General features: G+C 40.1%; 1 protein-coding gene across 2 annotated transcripts in view; it reads right to left on the bottom strand.

Moving 5' to 3' along the window:
* Positions 1-18,527, bottom strand: part of shq1 (SHQ1, H/ACA ribonucleoprotein assembly factor) — a 79,062-nt gene that overhangs the window by 53,155 nt on the left and 7,380 nt on the right. For both annotated transcript variants that reach the window (XM_036571545.1, XM_036571544.1), the window contains exons 4-7: positions 8,230-8,352; positions 7,937-8,103; positions 6,306-6,418; positions 4,541-4,638 (exon numbers count right to left, since the gene is read on the bottom strand). In XM_036571545.1, coding sequence (XP_036427438.1) covers positions 4,541-4,638; positions 6,306-6,418; positions 7,937-8,103; positions 8,230-8,352 — 501 coding nt within the window. The remainder of the gene's footprint in view (positions 1-4,540; positions 4,639-6,305; positions 6,419-7,936; positions 8,104-8,229; positions 8,353-18,527) is intronic.

Raw genomic sequence — 18,527 nt, forward strand, 5'->3', positions numbered from 1 at the left:
GCATCGCCAAATTAACAGGCTGCTAAAGGCAGAGAAAGACTGCGCGAGTGCGTGATTGAATTGTCTGCGGTCTCCGCGGCACTTAACCGCTCGCATCCCCCCCCCCGCACATACGCGCCTGCTCTTGAGTCAATGATCCGTGCATCACGGCTTTAAATGTGTCAGATAAACCCATCGATTTTAAATGCCAGTGACAGGTGTGGGGGAAGAGGGAGGGAGGGCAGGGGAGAGAGCGAGATAGAGAGACAGAGGCAGATAGAGATGGAGAGAGAGAGAGCAGACTGTCAGTGGGTTTGAGAGTAGGCTGTGCAGAGGGGTGTGCACGCCTCACTGACTAAAATAGCCAAATGAATCACGGTACATCACTGTGCAAAAGTGACTCAGCAATTTAACACCACGACGCGCGGCCTACGTTATTCCGTGAGTCAGCTTTGAGGCTGCGTAACCCGAGCTGACCACAAAATCTCAACGAACATTTCAACACGAGAGCCAATAAATCAATCTGTCATTAGAGATTTAGTTGTAAGATCCATAGACGCCTTCGCTGCGATGAGTTTTCAGCACAGTGGTGCCACCTGCTGGACGATTCCGACACCTGATGGCTGGAAACATTTAAAGGGGAATTCCACCGAATTTTTCAACACTTCTCCATAATTTAAACCTTAAAGGTGTACACAAAGTCTTTCAGAGTGATTTGATGTGAACTGGTCCATTGTAGAGGAACAGTGGTGGTGATAGGAACCAGAGGTCGGAAGGTCTTCAACACAAATATAGCCGTTTTATTTACTATCCACAACCACCAGTGAGCCTACATGTGTCTTCTGAGTGTTTGTGTAATTTTGATGACAGTAAAACAGCAGTAAATCTCAAAGAATAGCTTTTTTTTTTTACTTACAACACCTTGTATGCACCTCTCTGCCACAAATGCTAAAGCTTAAGACCAAAATGTTCTCAAATCTATCGTTAAAAAAGTGTATCAAACCATTTATGTACATTTATGTACTTGCTTTCTTCTTTATATATACATGTGTGTGTATATTGGATGAGCATATCAGGGTGAATCAGGGTGAATCAGGGCGTTCTTTTACACATGCGGGTCAGTTCATGAGCGTGATCTGAACTGGTCCATTGTAGAGAAACAGTGGTGGTGATAGGAACCAGAGGTCGGGAGGTCTTCAACACAAATATAGCCGTTTTATTTACTATCCACAACCACCAGTGAGCCTACATGTGTCTTCTGAGTGTTTATGCGATCTGTTCTGTTCAGACTGAGAGATTTAGGTCACACCAAAAAGAAAATGTGAACAACTAAACAACAAACTGAGATTTAGGCAGTAAACTGGATCTGGGCCACTTTCACCTGCAGTCTGAAAACAGCCCTGGTAATTTGTTTCCCTCTTGGTAATTTGCTGTGAACTGTACTGGGCGTCACCTCAGTCTCACTGGGATTTCGACTATGGGCTCATTACCATTTAATTCCTTTGTAAACGTGCATGTGTGAAAGGAGCTTTGCGAAAATGGTTCTTTAAGGTCCTCCCTTTGAGGGGTTCTTTAGTCCTTCTACTACACACTTAAAAATAAAGGTTCTTTGCACAATGCCATAGAAGAACCACTTCTTTCAATAGCTTTTTCTTTAGAGAACCATTTGTGTAAATTAAATGTGAGAGAGTACAGAACCTTCTATGAATGAAATTGTTGAAATTGTTACAGAACCTTCTTATTGGGTATAGATGGTTCTTTAGAGAATCATTTTTGTAAATGGAATGTGTGAGAGCTAAAAATCTAACAAAAAGGTTCTAGGAAGAACCCTTAAATTGTTACAGAACCTTCATATTGGGTATAGATGGTTCTTCAGAGAACCATTTTTGTAAAAGAGATGGGTGAGAGCAAAGAATCTAATAAAAAAGGTTCTAAGAAGAATCCTTAAACTGTTACAGAACCTTCATATTGGGTATAAATGGTTCTTTAGAGAACCATTTTTATAAATGAGATGTGTGACAGCAAAGAATCTAATAAAAAGGTTCTAGGAAGAACCCTTAAATTGTTACAGAACCTTCATATTGGGTATAGACGGTTCTTTCGAACCAAAGCTTCTTTGCATGGTGCCACAGAAAAACCAATTTGCTTCCCTAAAGAATATTTCAATAGTTTGTTCTTTAGAGAACCGTTTTTATAAATGAAATGTGAGAGAGTACAGAATCTTCTAGTTAGCACCCTTAAATTGTCACAGAACCTTCATACTGAGTGTAGATGGTTCTTTGGCAAAGTGTTTATGTAAATGAGATGCGTGAGAGCGAAGAATATAATGTAAAGGTTCTAGAAAGAACCCTTAAATTGTTACAGTACCTGTATATTGTGTGAGGGTTCCCAAAGCTTTTAATCGGTTTTTCACACCCAAACATGGTTCTTTAGGAAGCCAATAGTTGCTGTTCTATAGCATCGCAGCAAAGAACCCTTGTGGGCACTTTCATTTTAAGAGTAAAGCTCTATTTAAACTGCCAACACTGTGTTTGTATGGGGAAAGTACAGCGGTCAGCACTCAGAATGGGTAAACTCTAAACACAATCCTGCAAATTAAGGGAAAGTGTGATGTCACACCCTTTAAAATATGAGAGGAAACAGGGGAGAAGCTGTACTTTTGTCTCTGATGTTCATTTACAGCAGATTCTCATTTTGTAAAACGCTACTTTTGTCTAAATTTCAGTGGCGCAAGTTAAAGGCATTACGTCAAGTAATAACAGAGAGAACAGACAAGCGCAGTCATGAAGGTGTTTCATGGCCTCAAACAAAACAAAACAAAAGAGCCAAAAGGAACCAAAAACGGGGAGCCACTTTAGATGAAGTGTAAGAGTTTACTCACCGGCTTCAGACTGAAAAAAGAAAGTGTCTCTTTAAGCACTGCCATAAAAGAACAATTTCTGGATGGATGGGTGGTTCTTTAGAGAACCGGGTTTGTAAATAAGATGTGTGAATGTGAAAAACCTTTTTAAAGTCCAAAATAACACAGAGGTTCTAGAAAGAACCTCTATATTATGTGAACGTTTCTTTAGACTCACACATCTCTTTATTAAATGTAGTTCTTCAGAGAACCAAAGGTGTTTTCTCCAAAGAGGTGCTCAAAGAACCTTTTTGAAGGACCTGCTTTTAAGAGTGATGAACAAGTTTTGGTTCCCTTAAGAACCCTCTTTGAAAAATAGGGGATGTCTGAGTATGAAGAACCTTGTAAAGGCTTAAAGAGCCAAAGTAGTGCTTTGCTAATTTAAGTGGTCTTCTTTTAAAGGCTTCTTTGCAGTAGGAGAGCCAGATTAGGTTCCCTAAAGAACCTTTCAATAGACAGTTCTCTGAATAACCTTGGGAAGAACATCATGTAAAGGTTGTATATTAATTAGATTGTCCTAGAATCATACGTCCAATCCAGAACCTGTTTAGGAGCCTTTATTTTACAGTGTACAGTCACTCACATAAATAAAGAACTTCTATTTTTAAGACGGGCTGTAGACGTGCGCATCTGTGGAAAAGCCACATCCTTTCTTTTATTTATTCCAAAAATGAAATGGTAATAAAAGTAGTATTTAGTCAATTCTGTTGGACCTGTATTATTATTATTATTATTATTATTATTATTATTATTATTATTGTTATTATTATTATTATTATTATTAGCATTTCAAATCCTGTCACACCTTTTTTGGGAACCAGTTTTTTGGATCAGGGGCCGTATAACAGAAACACACACACACACACACACACACACACACACACACACACACACACAGCTGAAACGTAAAGGTTATCAAAGTAATCAAGCTAGTTAGCCAGACAGCTAACATCAGCTGATTTAAAAAGGTCAAACAAAACTAAAGCACGATAAACTGAGAGTTAATAATATTGTGACAGCGCTTCGTGCTGTTTATCAGAGTCGCTGCTCCACAGTTTCAGTCTCCATTTCCCAAACGCTTTAGCCGAGCGCGCTAACGTTATTTCTCCTAATAAACAGACACACGTTCAGCTCTGTCTCCTCATTATTCACCACCATCACTGTAATATTTCATCATCAACATCAACACACGAAGGTAATAAGAGGACGGGGGAGATCGAGTCTGCAGCGTCTGGTGTTTTTAAAAGTTAAACCACAGTTTTCAGTGTAGATAAATGTAGCGTCATTATGTCAGTTATAGTGAACTGTGCTGCCTCTCACTGCACAAAACAATAGAAACAGACGGTTAAAACAGAAGTTAAGACCCTCTGGGGTTTGTCTTCAAGTTAGGACAGAGTTTATTAGATTTATTCTAGTTAGGATGTTTCTGTAATACTGTTTTCTTATCTGGAGTTAATGATAAGATTATGAACTTAAGAACTGTTGTTCTGTAATAGCATCTGTCCTAAATTCAGTCCTAACTGAAGTTGTCGTGGTGACTAAACAGATAAGATTTCAGATTTAAGAAGTTTCTGTAATAAAAAGCGGCCCCTGGTTTGTCTCTGACTGTTGCTCAGCACTGTACGACAGACTGTACATGGTTAAGTGTAAGAGTTTACTCACTGGCTTCAGACTGATCAGAGTCTGGCTTCAGCTCACTCCACCACGGCTTGAAGTTCAGATGAACTTTCCTCGTCTCTTCGCCTTCATACAAATCACACCTGTGAGGAATTAACACAAATGACTCTCTGATGCTTCGACTAAAGTTTCTGAAAGCATCTTTTAACTCTTAGAAGTTGGCAGCAGCAACGAAAGCATGGTGTAATTTTATATGAATTATTTCTCATTCGTAGCTCATTCAAACACACAGGAATGTCATGGCAAAAGTCCAGATTTTAAACTTTCAATCCAAACCACATTCGTGTTTGTAAGTAGGAGACGGGTTTTTTTTTTTAAACTTGAATTTGATGAAAAGAGGTTGTTGCGGAAGTAAAACACTTCATTTGAAGGCTACCTACATAAGAACTTTACATTACACATTAATGAGCACTGAATAATGTATTTATAAAGCAATGCTTGAGTATTAATGAACAGCTTCAGTTATCATTTGCAAGATGACAAGATGTTTTATGAAGTAAATAACATTGTACTGACATAAGGGACCTTAAACTGAAGGGATGGACAGTTTGTTTCATTTATAACACTGTTATAACTATGTCCTATGAGCTTATCAGTGCATCTCTACTTGCTTCAAATTATTCGTCTCCTTAAAAAAACTCCTTAAGTTTCAGAGATACTTAAAGAACTGCTTTGTGTATGAAGGCAGTTTGTTGTGGAGGGTTTAGGAGGAGTGACAGCACTTCATTATTCATAATTCACTATGACGGAAAATCTGTAACCATACATTTTGGAGGCCTCTCAGATCAAGTGACAAAACATTGGTGGGGCTTTCGCTGTTAACCACCCTTTTCAGACTGTTCAGTAATATATTACACCCACAACAACAAAAAGCAACTAACACAAAAACTGTCAGAAAGCAGTGAAGTGCCAGAAAAAGACTGGATTTCAAGAACAAACCATGTGATTTTCTCGCCAAGGAATAATAATAACATAAATCTGCTGTCATTCATGGCAAAGGCATAGCGGTGTGGTAAATGTAAACGTACTGCCACAGATTTATGGACATACTCAAGAACAAATGCATGCATAAGGCATTTACACACTGTTAACCTCTTTTAAGCACTGCACTGGTTCAAGCATTCATCTGTGTCCATGAGGGTGGACTGAGATCTGGTCTAAGCCTAGATTTCAGAAGGTGTTAGGAGTCATGATTCATATTTGATAACGTCTTGCTCGTCATTCATTTGTACTGTATCCAGGCACTCTTGTAATTAGTGAATTCAGGTGCACCCATTGCTGACCACAGGTGTTCAATTGTGCACTCACAGCTTATATAATCTCCATAGAAAAGCACTGACCAATAGAATGGGACACTGGAACAGGCACCATGCCCAATATTAAGTGTGGGCTAGAGGGGTATAAAGCCCCCCAGCATTAAGCTGGAGAGCAGTTGAACTGCATCCTCTGGAGTGAATGAGCTCCATCCAGTACCACTGGGATGAGTTCCAGAACTGACCATCCAACATCACATGACCTCACTAATGCTCACGAATGCAATCAAATCCTCACCGCAAATGTTCCAACATCTAATGTAAAGCCTTCTCAGAAGTGTAGAGGCTGTTACTGCAGCAAAGGAGGCCAAACTCACTATTAATACCCTTCATTTCAGAAGAAACACAGGATAAGCAAGTGTCTACAAACTTTGGGATATATAATATATGTGGACACTGAAAAGGGCATAAACATTAATACACACAATAACACTCACAGGTAGTGATCAGCGCAAAATATGGTGGTCTCAGCGTCCAAGCGATTGCGTCTCCGCATAGCAGGAGTGGAGTTCTCTGGGTCTTCGACATCAGTCACATCCGACAGTTCCTCCTGATCAGGCGAGAGGAGGAACGTTAGTTATTGAGACCAAAAGCACATTTGGTCAGTTAAGTATGCTTTTAGGTAGAGGTCTTCACTCCCAAGGATTCAGGACACAGAACTAGTTTTCAGTGTCGTACGTGGGAATGGGTGGGTAACTAGCCCACTGCAGGTGGGACACGAAGAGAAATCCTGCAAATGAATGAATAGCCTAAGTAAAGTAGAATGATTACTAAATCATGTACATAAACAATATAAAATGATAACAGTAAAACAAAATTAAATTAAGTCATTCTAAAGAGTTGCGAAGCAACCAATCATGTGAACAACATGCAAATTCTTGTTGCTTAGAGACGGCAGAGCCTTCAGTCCGGCGGCCTCAGCTGCTGAGCCTCACAAAACACCAAAAAATAACCGTTCTGTGTTTTAATTACTGCTTTGTGAATACTGTAAATAAATGTAGTTACTTCACAGTAGCCACGTTTACATGCAGCCTAATAATCTGATCAATCAGCTCAATCAGAATAGAATACGTCCATGTAAACACCTTAGTCAGAATAGACTAGTCCAATTGAGGCCATTCAGAATAGAATTGCTATCCGATTGAACGAGGTGGGTAATCCTATAAATAATCCATTAAATAGAAGAATAATAACCGTGTAAACGCCTGTATCCGATTACATTCCCTATCGGAAAGTTTAAGTCCGTTCTGATCATGTTCGTCGCGTCATAGTGAAAGTTTATACCGTTCAACATGGCGGAGCAGAAACTGGTCTGCAGAGGAGACGAAGTTTATGCTCTGATCTTTAAAAGACGGCGGTGGGACGGACGTCCAGCTTATGTGTCTCAGAACACGACGTCTTCCTCTCGGCCTTCTTTAATAAGGACATGTGAAGGACGTTTTCCTGAGTCTGACATCATTTTAAAGCAACTAAAAACACAAGCGCTGCTCACTGCTGCTCATCTCACTCTGACTGGACTCACGTGATGCTGGTTGTCATGGTAACGTCCACACTAAGTAGTTCTCTATGCATGTGCATTAATTTGGATCGGATTACTTGTAGTGAGCATGTAGAAGGAGACTTTCCAACAGATTGTTGAGTAGAGTGAGCAGATAAACATCTCAGTCTTAATCTATAATCGGAATGTATTCAATCAGATTGGCAGAAGTCTTTGCATGTCAACATTGCCAGTGAGCCTGATGACCATGACCGCAGTTTTATTTTAGCAGAGGATAATGTGTTTGTGAAATGATCTAAAATGTCGGATATTAAATATCAGTTCGCCTTGACGGATCTGCGTGGGCAGGAGCGGGCCAAAACGTCTCAGCTGCAGGCGGGAGCGGGATAAAATCTTGCGGGAGCGGGCGGGCGCTATGAAAAAAGTCAGACCTCTACTTTTAGGTCCCATTTCATACAATGACGAAAGGAATGGAACTATTTGCTAAATGTTCTAAAGTCCAAAACTTCTGCTTATTTCAGCAACTTAGCTCAGTAAAAGCCAGACATGTGTGTGCTGACGTTTTCTTACCTGAAGTCTGGAGAAGACGCCCGTCCTGAGGTTTCCGAAGCCGTATTTCTGCAGCTTCTTCAGGTCGTCTTCTGAAGACTCCACGTAGGCCTCCTGCTCTAACTGCCAGTCAAAATCCTCCTCTTCATCTTCGCCCTCCTGAACTGCCTCGCTCCCGCCACACGCCCCTCAAAAGGTAGCCAGGCCGAGGAGGGATAGAAAAGAACACTTGAAAGACCAGCAGCAAAGGAGAAACAGTACATTCTGAGTGAATGTGAGTGAAAGAAAGGAAAAGTGTCTGGATTCTAGCATACCTAAGTCCTCAACCAGGGGTTTGGCCGACCTAGAACCCTTGGGTGCCAAAAGACTGGTCAGCATCTGCAGCCCCTCAAAGTGCTCTCCGGCTGTCTCCTTAGGAACACGCATCGTGAAGAGACCTGACATATAAGAACGCGGGGGTATATAAGCTTTAGTGAGATTTTAATGACTTCTGCAGATTGATGTGAGATTTATGTGTTAAATGTCATCTTTTATCCCAGGATATTCACCTGAATATCCAAAATAATATGGTGTAAGACAAAGTCTTGCTGCACAGTAAACCACTGGCATGTAGATGCTTTCTTAGTATTATGTTCATCTGCCTTGTCTGTAATCAAGCAAAGAAAATTGATCTGCTGCACTTCTTTTATCTTTAGTTAGATCAACAGTGAAGCCAAGCAAGCCAGTTATAGAAGCAGCCATGCTCAGCCAGCCACAACATTACAGCCATTATTATTTATTTATTTATTTTTATTTGTTTACAGAACACGTTTGCTTTCCTTATGACTGGCAGTGGCTTCAACTTCATCACATAACTTTCCCCTTACAGTGCCAAAAGCTGTGGATGGTACTGTCGAGTATTTTTGTATGGGGAACGTGTATTCTCATGCAGGCCTAGGACCAACAACACCCACCCCACCCATCATCTAAGCTGCTTATCCTCCTGGGTCGTGGGAGTGCCGAAGCCTATCCCAGCGGTCACTGGGCAGAAGGCAAGAAACACCCTGGACCAGCCACAGTCCATTCACTGAACACTTTTTTAATATCTCAGTGCATTAATACATAATTTAGTTGATGTGTGCGCTTGTGGGCAATCAGCCCTATCTGATCAACCAATCAGATGTCAGAACCAGAACTATCCATTTTATTATTGATATTTTGATGAGTCGCATAGTTGGTTTTAGGCATGTCTATTAATGACCAACTAATGTCAGTAATCGGTCAAAAGAATTTGCCAAAAATATGCATCCCTACTTCAGACTCTAAGGCTTTGTTCACACAGCAGGTAAAAGTGGCCCAAATCTGATCTTTTTCTTCATATGTGACACAGATGTGTGTCTGTGTGTCAGTGTGAACAGATAAACACACTGAATCTGACATTTTCAATTCCGATTCGAGATGCTTTTATATGTGGTGCTGAAATCCGATACGTATCCGATCTGCGGCAGTGAGACTCAGTCTGAACAGCCAGATCGGAATTCATGTGACCTTTACGTCAGTCCAACTCCACATTCGTCATAATTTCACGCTGCTGAGACCTCAAACATTTCGGCTGATGTTTCTGTACCAAAAATTAGAAGAGACTCACACAAATCGCTCTGTGTTCAAGAGATTTTGAAAAAAATTGACAAACGTGGCCGCAGGAGAACGAGGCTGCAGCGTCAAAGAACAGTAAAAAGTCTGAAAGCAAAGTTTAAAGAATCCGAGGACGCGAACCAAAGAAGTGACCGCGCCCTTTTTGCGGCTCGAACACATTCTGGGTGATGAGCCCAGCTGTCAGTCAGTGAAGCTTCATGATAGCTCCTGTGATGCTGGTGAAGATGAAACTGAGCGACTTGGCAGTTATGATTGTTTACCTCTGGATGAGCCGTGAATCAGCGTGACGCTCTGTTCTTTTGCGCATGCTGGTCAGTTTAGGAGCTGATCTGTTCAGACTGATGTCGCATACAGATCACATTTAAAAGATAATCTGAACAGACAAACAAAAAAAAATTTGGTGAGAAAATCAGATTTGGGCCACTTTTACCTGCTGTGTGAACGTAGCTATAGATAAAGACAGCTGACATACATGATAGTGTCCTACAATATAAACAGGGATCCATTTCAGTCATGGCCCATGTAAGAAGATGCCCCTATTAAAAATAAACAAATAAATAAATAAATAAATAAATAAATAAATAATCACCTGCCTTGTAAAACTGCCATGGCCCCTTTTCCATCCCCATTAGAATAACGTCATTATCACCTAAGATGTTTAACACCTATATTGTGATTCCATCCAGATTTGAGATTTACAGACTACCTTTGTTTACAAAAAAAACATCAAAGACTTTGTAAGATTGCCTCAAGCTGTTTATATTCACAGCCAGCTGCAGATAATAACACAAAATGGGCTGTAATATGTTGGTATAAAAGAGATTGCTGGCCAGGCAATCTACTCACAGAATGAGATGAGCGATTTCTGAAAAGCCTTTTTATCCTGCGCTACCAAAGCCGTATACTTTTACAATCTGACCACTGAACGTAACCTTCTGAATAACCACATGAAAGCATGAAGGAGAGCGATATTCGAGGACTGTGTCACAGTTGGATCACAGCTTACATCATCGCTCTTTCATTTCTGTCCGCCAGCATGCAAAAAAAAAGAGAAACAGAAGAAAAAAAGCAATAAGTTGAAGAAATCTCAGGTTTAAAGGGGAATTCCACCGATTTTTTCTGCACAGTTTAATCACTGACATGTAAACAAAGTCATTCAGAGTGGCTGGATGTGAGTTGATGTCTTTACAGTGGTGGTGATAGGAACCAGGGGTCGGCATGTCCACAACACAAATATAGCCATTTTATTTACTATCCAAAACCACCAGTGAACCTACACGAGTTTTTATATGTAACGTTGATCATCTTAAAAAGTTTTTCTTTGACTTACAACACCCTGCATGCACCTCTCCACCATGAACATATGTGAAAACTGCATTTTAGGCTAAGAACTATCGTAAAACAATGACTGCGTTTACATGCACTTAATAATCCGATGACTGCAGAAAATCAGATTTTGTCAGTAATCTGATCAACGTGTTTACATACACTTGAGTAATCAGATAATGGGGAAACTCCAGGTCTACATGAGTCAGACAGAAATCGGATTTCTGCTTTGAAACCAGCCAATAAACTCACAGAAGAAGACGTGACGTAAACGTAATGTAAGACTCGTAAACTTCATGTCGCGGCTTTTTTAAAAGAAACCTCACGTCACTTTACCTGAAAACATGAAATTTACCTGAAAATATATATAACCTAAATATTCTTCATCTTCATAGAAGGTGAAGAATATTTAAACCCTTAATTTCGTGAAGAATGTATTTGGTTTCAGCGGCGCTCCAAAACTGTTTTGCTGCGTCTCGCGGCGACGCTGCTCGCTTATTTCCGGTACCGCCGTCTGTTTTCGCACATGTGCAGACTGAGAAATCCGAAAGAAATCAGAGTAAGAGTTCACATGCACTGAGAAATCTGATTACTGAGCTAAAACCAGCTCTCTTTATCGGATTTCTTAACCAGATTTCTAGACCTTAATCTGATCTAAGAAATCAGAGTTTTCTGTTTACACAACCATTTTCATCAATCAATCAACCTTTATTTAACCTCAGCGAACACTGAGGGTGGCCCTTATTTACAATGTTTCAGAATAATCAGATAACTCCAGAAATCTGATTATGACTGGATTATTGAGTGCAAGCAAACACACTCAATACCAGGCATGAGGAAGCGCACTGTTGACCATTTAATGTAGCAAATTTCTGTGAGGGAGCTTTTATCAGTAAATGATTGAACTGCACATTTAACTTTTAGGCATTCTGGTGATTCAAATGACTCAGTTAATCCACTTTAAGCTAAAATAAGCTAAAATAAGCTAAAATAAGCTACAGTACAGTTGAGACAGAATGTTCTGTTAAGGCATATAAAAACCTGTTGCAAAAAAATAAATAAATAAATAAATAAATCAACACTTCACTGTTCTGCTTATCTAAAAACGTATTACATGGTTACGCTGATAATTACTTTGGTCGAGGTCCCTGACGAGACATCTGAGTGATTTATAATTACTTGTGTAAACACAGAAAGCAATTAGCGGCGCCTTTATGACTGACTGTTGCTGAATAATTCACCGTGTGTGCGCTGGGGAGGGCGAGGCAAAATAAGGGCAACGAGGTGTCAAGCGAGAGTCTATATCCACGGCGCGTAATTAATACCACTAACAGACAGCTCATTAAAGGACCTGTCAGCGCCACGACGGATAGGTCGAGCACCATCGCGTCGCTACTACTGTTCTGCCTTCTATCGCCGAGATAGATAAGCGATTAATAAGCGTGATAAAAGACAGGGTGAAGAATGGAGTGGAAGTTAAGTGTCACAGCAGACAGCGAGAAAAGAGATGGAAGCAGACAGAGTACTTATTACCGCAGGCCTGACCCAACCTGCCTATTAAACGTCTGAGACCATCAGCCAAATCTCAGACTAGGCTTGTGAACAATCGATTGCGTCCACGTTCGCCCCAAAGCCAACTTCTCTCAGGAGTCGTTCTGCGACGCTACTGTATTATTGCATTCCATTTTTCAAGGGCTTATTAAATAATATGTCGTAAAGGGGAATTATTTTTCTAAATCTCTGCACAAAGTCATTCGGAGTGGTTTGTTGTGAAATCTTCTACTGCAAAAAAAAGTATCTTGTCAAGTTAAATAATTTTAAATCTAGTCAACATGTCTAATATTTCCCATTTTGAGATGATGTGCACTTATTATATGATTATCAAGCTTATTTCTAGACAATTTCCACCTGTTTTAAGTAATTTTATTAAGTAATATGTCACTATACGGATAGATAATTCTGTTGGGCAAATTTCTTAAAACTAGCAAAATTATCTGCCAATATAGATGAGATCATTTTATTCTCCAGGGTATATTTTGGTTTGTCCATCTGAATTTACATGACCAAATCGTAAGGTAAATTATTCAGTAACTGCATGAAATAAATGTACATTTTTATTTTATTTATTTATTTATTTGTAAAAGCTCCCCTCAAATTAACAGAACATGTGTTTTATGATCACACATATTGCTATATTTTTATAATTTTCTGCTGAAAGTCAAAAATCTTAGACGCTCTTTGTATTATTTTATAAATATAATTTTTACAGAGCAGATCACTGAAGAGACGCCATCTGTTTATAGTTTACAGCCCAGATTTGTGGAAAAGTTCAGCTTCTTTTATTATAAGGGCTTAAAATTACATCACCCATCTATTTGACTGGAAAGAAGACAGTTACAGCTCTCATACGACCCCCACCTTTTGAATGTAGCTTATAAATTATATGAAACTTGAGAAGAATATGACAAAGTGTGTTTTGGAACCAACTCCTTGGTCCCTAGGAGTTTAAGAGGTTCATAAAATTACTTAAAACGAGTAAAAAATGTCTAGAAATAAGGTAAATAATCTTAAATTAAGCTTACAATAGTCTCACCAGGAGAAATAATAGATTTATTGACTATATTCAAGATAACTGTACTTGACAAGACACCATTTTTTTTGCAGTGTTCATTGTAGACTTGCCAACTCAGATGTCTTTACAGTGGTGGTGATTGAAACCAGGGGTCACCATGTCTACAAAACAAACATAGACATTTTATTCACTATCCAAAACCACCAGTGGACCTGGTTTATATGTAATATTGACAGTAAAATAGTGATCAATCTGAACAACTAAGTTTTTTTGGGTTCTATGTTGCTTTACAATGTCCCGTTTGAAACCTCTCCACTATGAATGGATGAAACCCTCACCAATTCATGTAGTAACTTTCTGTGAGGGAGCTTTTAGAGGCGGACGTCTGGTTCCTATCACCACCACTGTGAACAATCCTGACTCGGTTAGTTTCTCTAGTACAGAGCGTTTCACACCAAACCGCTCTGAGTGACTGTAACCATTCAATTACGCAGAGATCTTGAAAAATCAGTCATATTTTCCTTATAAACACTAAAGGCCTGTGTACTTGAACCCAGACTAAACCTAAACTTAGAATAAAAAGAATTTCCAATGGTGATTCAACAACGGCAGCACAACTTAGTCCAAGGCTAGGCTTAATCCATGTCCAGGAAACTGGCCCATTCCATCTTGTTCCTTACAGGCTCTGCTTCTACTTCTGCATCTCAGTTGGGCTACAAAATGTGCAGTTCAGCTTAAAGTATCACCAAAAACAGTGATTACAGACCACAGCTATAACTACCCCTCTATACATCATGAAACTGGATTACTTTCTCAAAGAGTGGCACCTCTACACACAATACACACAACTGGGAATGGGAAAATTCATTAAATATAAGACCTGACATGCCCATAATGGTTAGCTGCTGTCCTTAAGTACTCATCATTTAATTTATTAGAGACCCCTGCCTTGTGTGTCCACTCTCATGCTACTTTACTAGAAACCCCTACCTTGTAGGTCCACTACATACAGGACTGTACGTTAAAAAGTTTGAGCATGTAGCGCTGGTGCTATAAAAGTTGCAAGTGTTGTAGCATAAATCAAATTTTTAGCACAAGTTACACAAAATGCTTCAAAAAAGTATCTTAATAAGAGGAACAAACTGTCATTTTAACTGTGGGGAAAAACAGAAGCAGTATGTAAATGTTTGTATTTTAATTTTCATTTTATGAAATTTACAGAGAATATTTCTCCAAAATGATTCACGTTCCCACTAGGGGGCGCTATTAGCACTCAAATAGCATTTTTCTGAGTCTTTGATTGTGAGGAAACCCACACCAGCAGTAAGGCACGCATGGCTGGAATTATACATTTTAAAACGGGAAGGAAAATAGTTTATTGTCTAAAGGTAAGACTGTTTTTAATGTAATCAGTTTTATTTATTATTAAAAACAGGCACAGAAGGTGGTGCCTCAGCTCTTAAAGCCAGAGATGTTTCCAGCAGGCAAACTGTAAAAACCCAAATCCTTGCTGGCTTTATGTATTAACATTACAGTACAACTAAAAACATCTGGATTTGTTCACTAGTGTTTGTACTACCTAATGGACTACTAATGGTGTTAGTGTGTGTTGCGCTGGTCTGAGTGGATCAGACACAGCAGTGCTGCTGGAGTTTTTAAACACCTCAGTGTCACTGCTGGACTGAGAACAGTCCACCAACCAAAAGTATCCAGCCAACAGCGTCCTGTGACCACTGATGAAGGACTAGAGGATGGCCAACACAAACTGTGCAGCAGCAGATGAGCTATCGTCTCTGACTTTACATCTACAAGGTGGACTGACAAGGTAGGAGTGTCTAATAGAGTGGACAGTGAGTGGACACAGTGTTTAAAAACTCCAGCAGCACTGCTGTGTCTGATCCACTCAGACCAGCACAACACACACTAACACACCACCACCACGTCAGTGTTACTGCAGTGCTGAGAATGATCCACCACCCAAATAGTACCTGCTCTGTGAGGGTCCATGGGGGTCCTGACCACTGAAGAACAGGGTAAAAGGGAAAGAGGTCTTGAAAGAGGACAGTGCCTGTCTGATTTGTTTGTCCACCATTTCTCCCCTGCGCGTTTCTTTTTCTTCACTGCAGGTTTACCCTATTCATTTGATAGCGCCTTAGCGCCACCATGTGGAGCCATGAAGTAGTGAATCTGGTAAGTCAAACTGGAGGGGGGTCAGTTAAGAGCGTTTACAGTGCATGCATGTTTCAATAAATAAATCAATATTTGGCGCCTGTGTATCAATAATGTATCGCAAAAGAAAGTGATACGATATATCGTTGTATAGATATTTTATCCCACCCCTGGCTAGCACGACTGCGCTTGAGTCGTGAGGAAATATTTAATATTACACACTCCACATAGACAGTACAGCTCACGAATAGGTGACTATGAACACTAGACTTTCAGGAGCACCAGGACTCGACCAGGTATTTGAATGAAATTATACACAAAGGTCCATCTCAGTCCTGCATCTGTGATCAGTTTTGCTTTCACACAGGATTAATTTCTCACAGGCCTGATACCGATGTGCAGTCACAAACTGTGTCCCATCAACTGCAGCAGTTTTTCAGCTGCCCTCTAACCCATTAATCACTGGTCAGTTTCTGAGTTTGAGAGCGGTCCATCACTCAAAAATATCCCGCCAGGAGCATAACTGATAAATCCATTTCATGTGAACTCACAGTCTCACCGTCACTCACAGTCACGAATATTTTCTGCCCAAGAGAATAACATAGAATCTTTTTGATGAGGTGAAACCCCAAAAATACCTGGACATCTGTGCCATAAAAATGCATTAAGGCCACGGTGAGGAAACAAAATGTCAAACCAGCAGCATTTATTTTAAACAGAGTTTCAGCTTTTTACTGTTTTTTTGGGGGATTGTTTCCATTTTCCTCCTCCAATCACATGGCACCACATCTTTTTGAACTGCCACCTATGCAACGTCATTGGACAGCTGAACGCGATTGGAGGAGAGGTCTGTAACGCAATTGGAGGAGAGGTCTGTAACGCGATTGGAGGAGAGGTCTGTAACGCGATTGGAGGAGAGGTCTGGCTTGTTGCCTGTGCAACAGTTTCTTTCATAAGCCATCAGATTCCTCAACTCCCACAGACTGAGTTGAAGGACACCCACGCGCACACACACCAAACATACTTAAGCAATAGAACACGAGAGGGAGTGTGTTATTGTGAAGCAACATCACGGCTGCGATGTTATGTGATGTTATTCACGATAACACACGACCTCGAGTGTTCTATTGCTTTTATACAACAGTAAAATAAATAAAGTAATAAATTAATAAACTGGGCCGTGAACGCGGTGTTTAATATGTTTTAATGTTCGCAGTTCCTTCACCAAATTATAGTTCCTTAACAAGCAGCTCGTTCCTGCATCAGAGCAACGAACTCTGCCCACTCGCTGCACAGTCTGCTGTATGCCTCGCCTTTTGAAGTACAGACTGAGCCATACAACTGCCGCAATATCAAGTTCAGCTCAGTTTGGTCATTTTTCATTAGATCAATATTAATGTTGTTTTGTTCCAGCCAGTCTGTAAAGCATCTTACAGCCCATTTAGTTTGGCGAATGGTGTTGGGTTCATTTCTGGCTGATTCCAGGTTGTTTAGCTGTTCTTCTGTCACAGCTGCCGACTGAAAAGCTGCTCAGTGGTGATGACAGTTTAGGAATTTAGTGTCGTCTCATCTTCAGAGTCTGACCAAATCAGCTGTCGGTCAAATGTGATCTTAAAAGTGTTCGTTTTCTGTTTGTGGCAAAGTAAGAAGTAAAAACATTCAAATAGCTTGAGCGTCTCCTACAGCTGTCAAAGTTGTTGCTTAGCAACAGCATCTCAGCGGAGTGATACAGTGTTTGTGAAAAAACCGTGCTGCTATGTCGCTTAGAACGCTTCTCAACCAATCAGCTTGTGTGGCCGAAACTAACTGTTGCATAAATAACAATATGGGACTAACTCACTTCCCACGTCTCGCAGTTCCAAATTATGTCTGGAAAACTGCATTTAAATATAATTACTGCATTTCACTGAAATACTTTTACATTTTACTTCACTTTAACAATGTTAGCTGCTAGAATTACTGTATCAACCAAACACTGTATATCGCTGCTCTGGTTGCTGCCTCAGTGACTGCTATGCTCATATATGCTAGACTATCTGCTAAGCTGCTAATGTGTCATAGTATATCACATCCTCCTTTGCACAGCACCACATACTCTCAGTACTGTGTGCTGCCTGTGCTCTGTTTTGTATTTACTGTAAGTATTTTGTGATTATTTATTGAACTGTATTGTCCTCACTGTGTTTATTGTATTGCATTGTCTCGCACTTGTGTTCCTGTGTTGGTCCTGGAATGTTGGATCGTTTCACTGTGTACTTGTATAGAGCTGAAATGACAATAAAGCCTGACTGGACTTGACTTGAGGTTTCCACCTTTGTAGTCTTGCTGTAGTCCGGCTGAAATTCTTCTCTAGTTTTTGCACAAACAGTCCACCGTCACCCTCTCGTTGTGCTAAGAGTGTTTTTCTCAAACAAATATCAGCCTGTGAAGCATTTTACAAAGAAATCTAAAGAACCTTATTCAACTTTACAGATGGTTAAAGTGTCCAGATGCTTTTTGTGTCCACTGTATTTCAATGTCTGTTCTATCATTGTTTCTCCTGCATTTAATTTATTATTCCAAAACTCAAAACTACCACAACGCATTTTCAAATGCTCCAATCACGCACGTCTCTCAGACCTGATGCCCGAAGTATTAAGGCTTTAGGACTTAAACGTGGTGATCTAGGATTAGTTTCTGGCTTTAAATCCCTCTGAGAACAAGCATATCAGGCTGGACTTGATCTTACATTATCTCTCTTACTTCGAGAAGAGCAGCGCATAAGAGGCCCCACTTCTCTGTGGATTAGTCCAATCCTCAGCGAGCCTAACCTAATCACATCAGCGAGCGCCATTCTGAACATACACCAATATCTGGCATCAATTTTATTTTACGTTTTTCTGCTTTTTGGTCAGAGAATATTCTACCATC

This window comes from Colossoma macropomum, unplaced genomic scaffold (genome assembly GCF_904425465.1).
Source record: "Colossoma macropomum unplaced genomic scaffold, Colossoma_macropomum, whole genome shotgun sequence".
In the NCBI taxonomy this organism is placed as follows: Eukaryota; Metazoa; Chordata; class Actinopteri; order Characiformes; family Serrasalmidae; genus Colossoma; species Colossoma macropomum.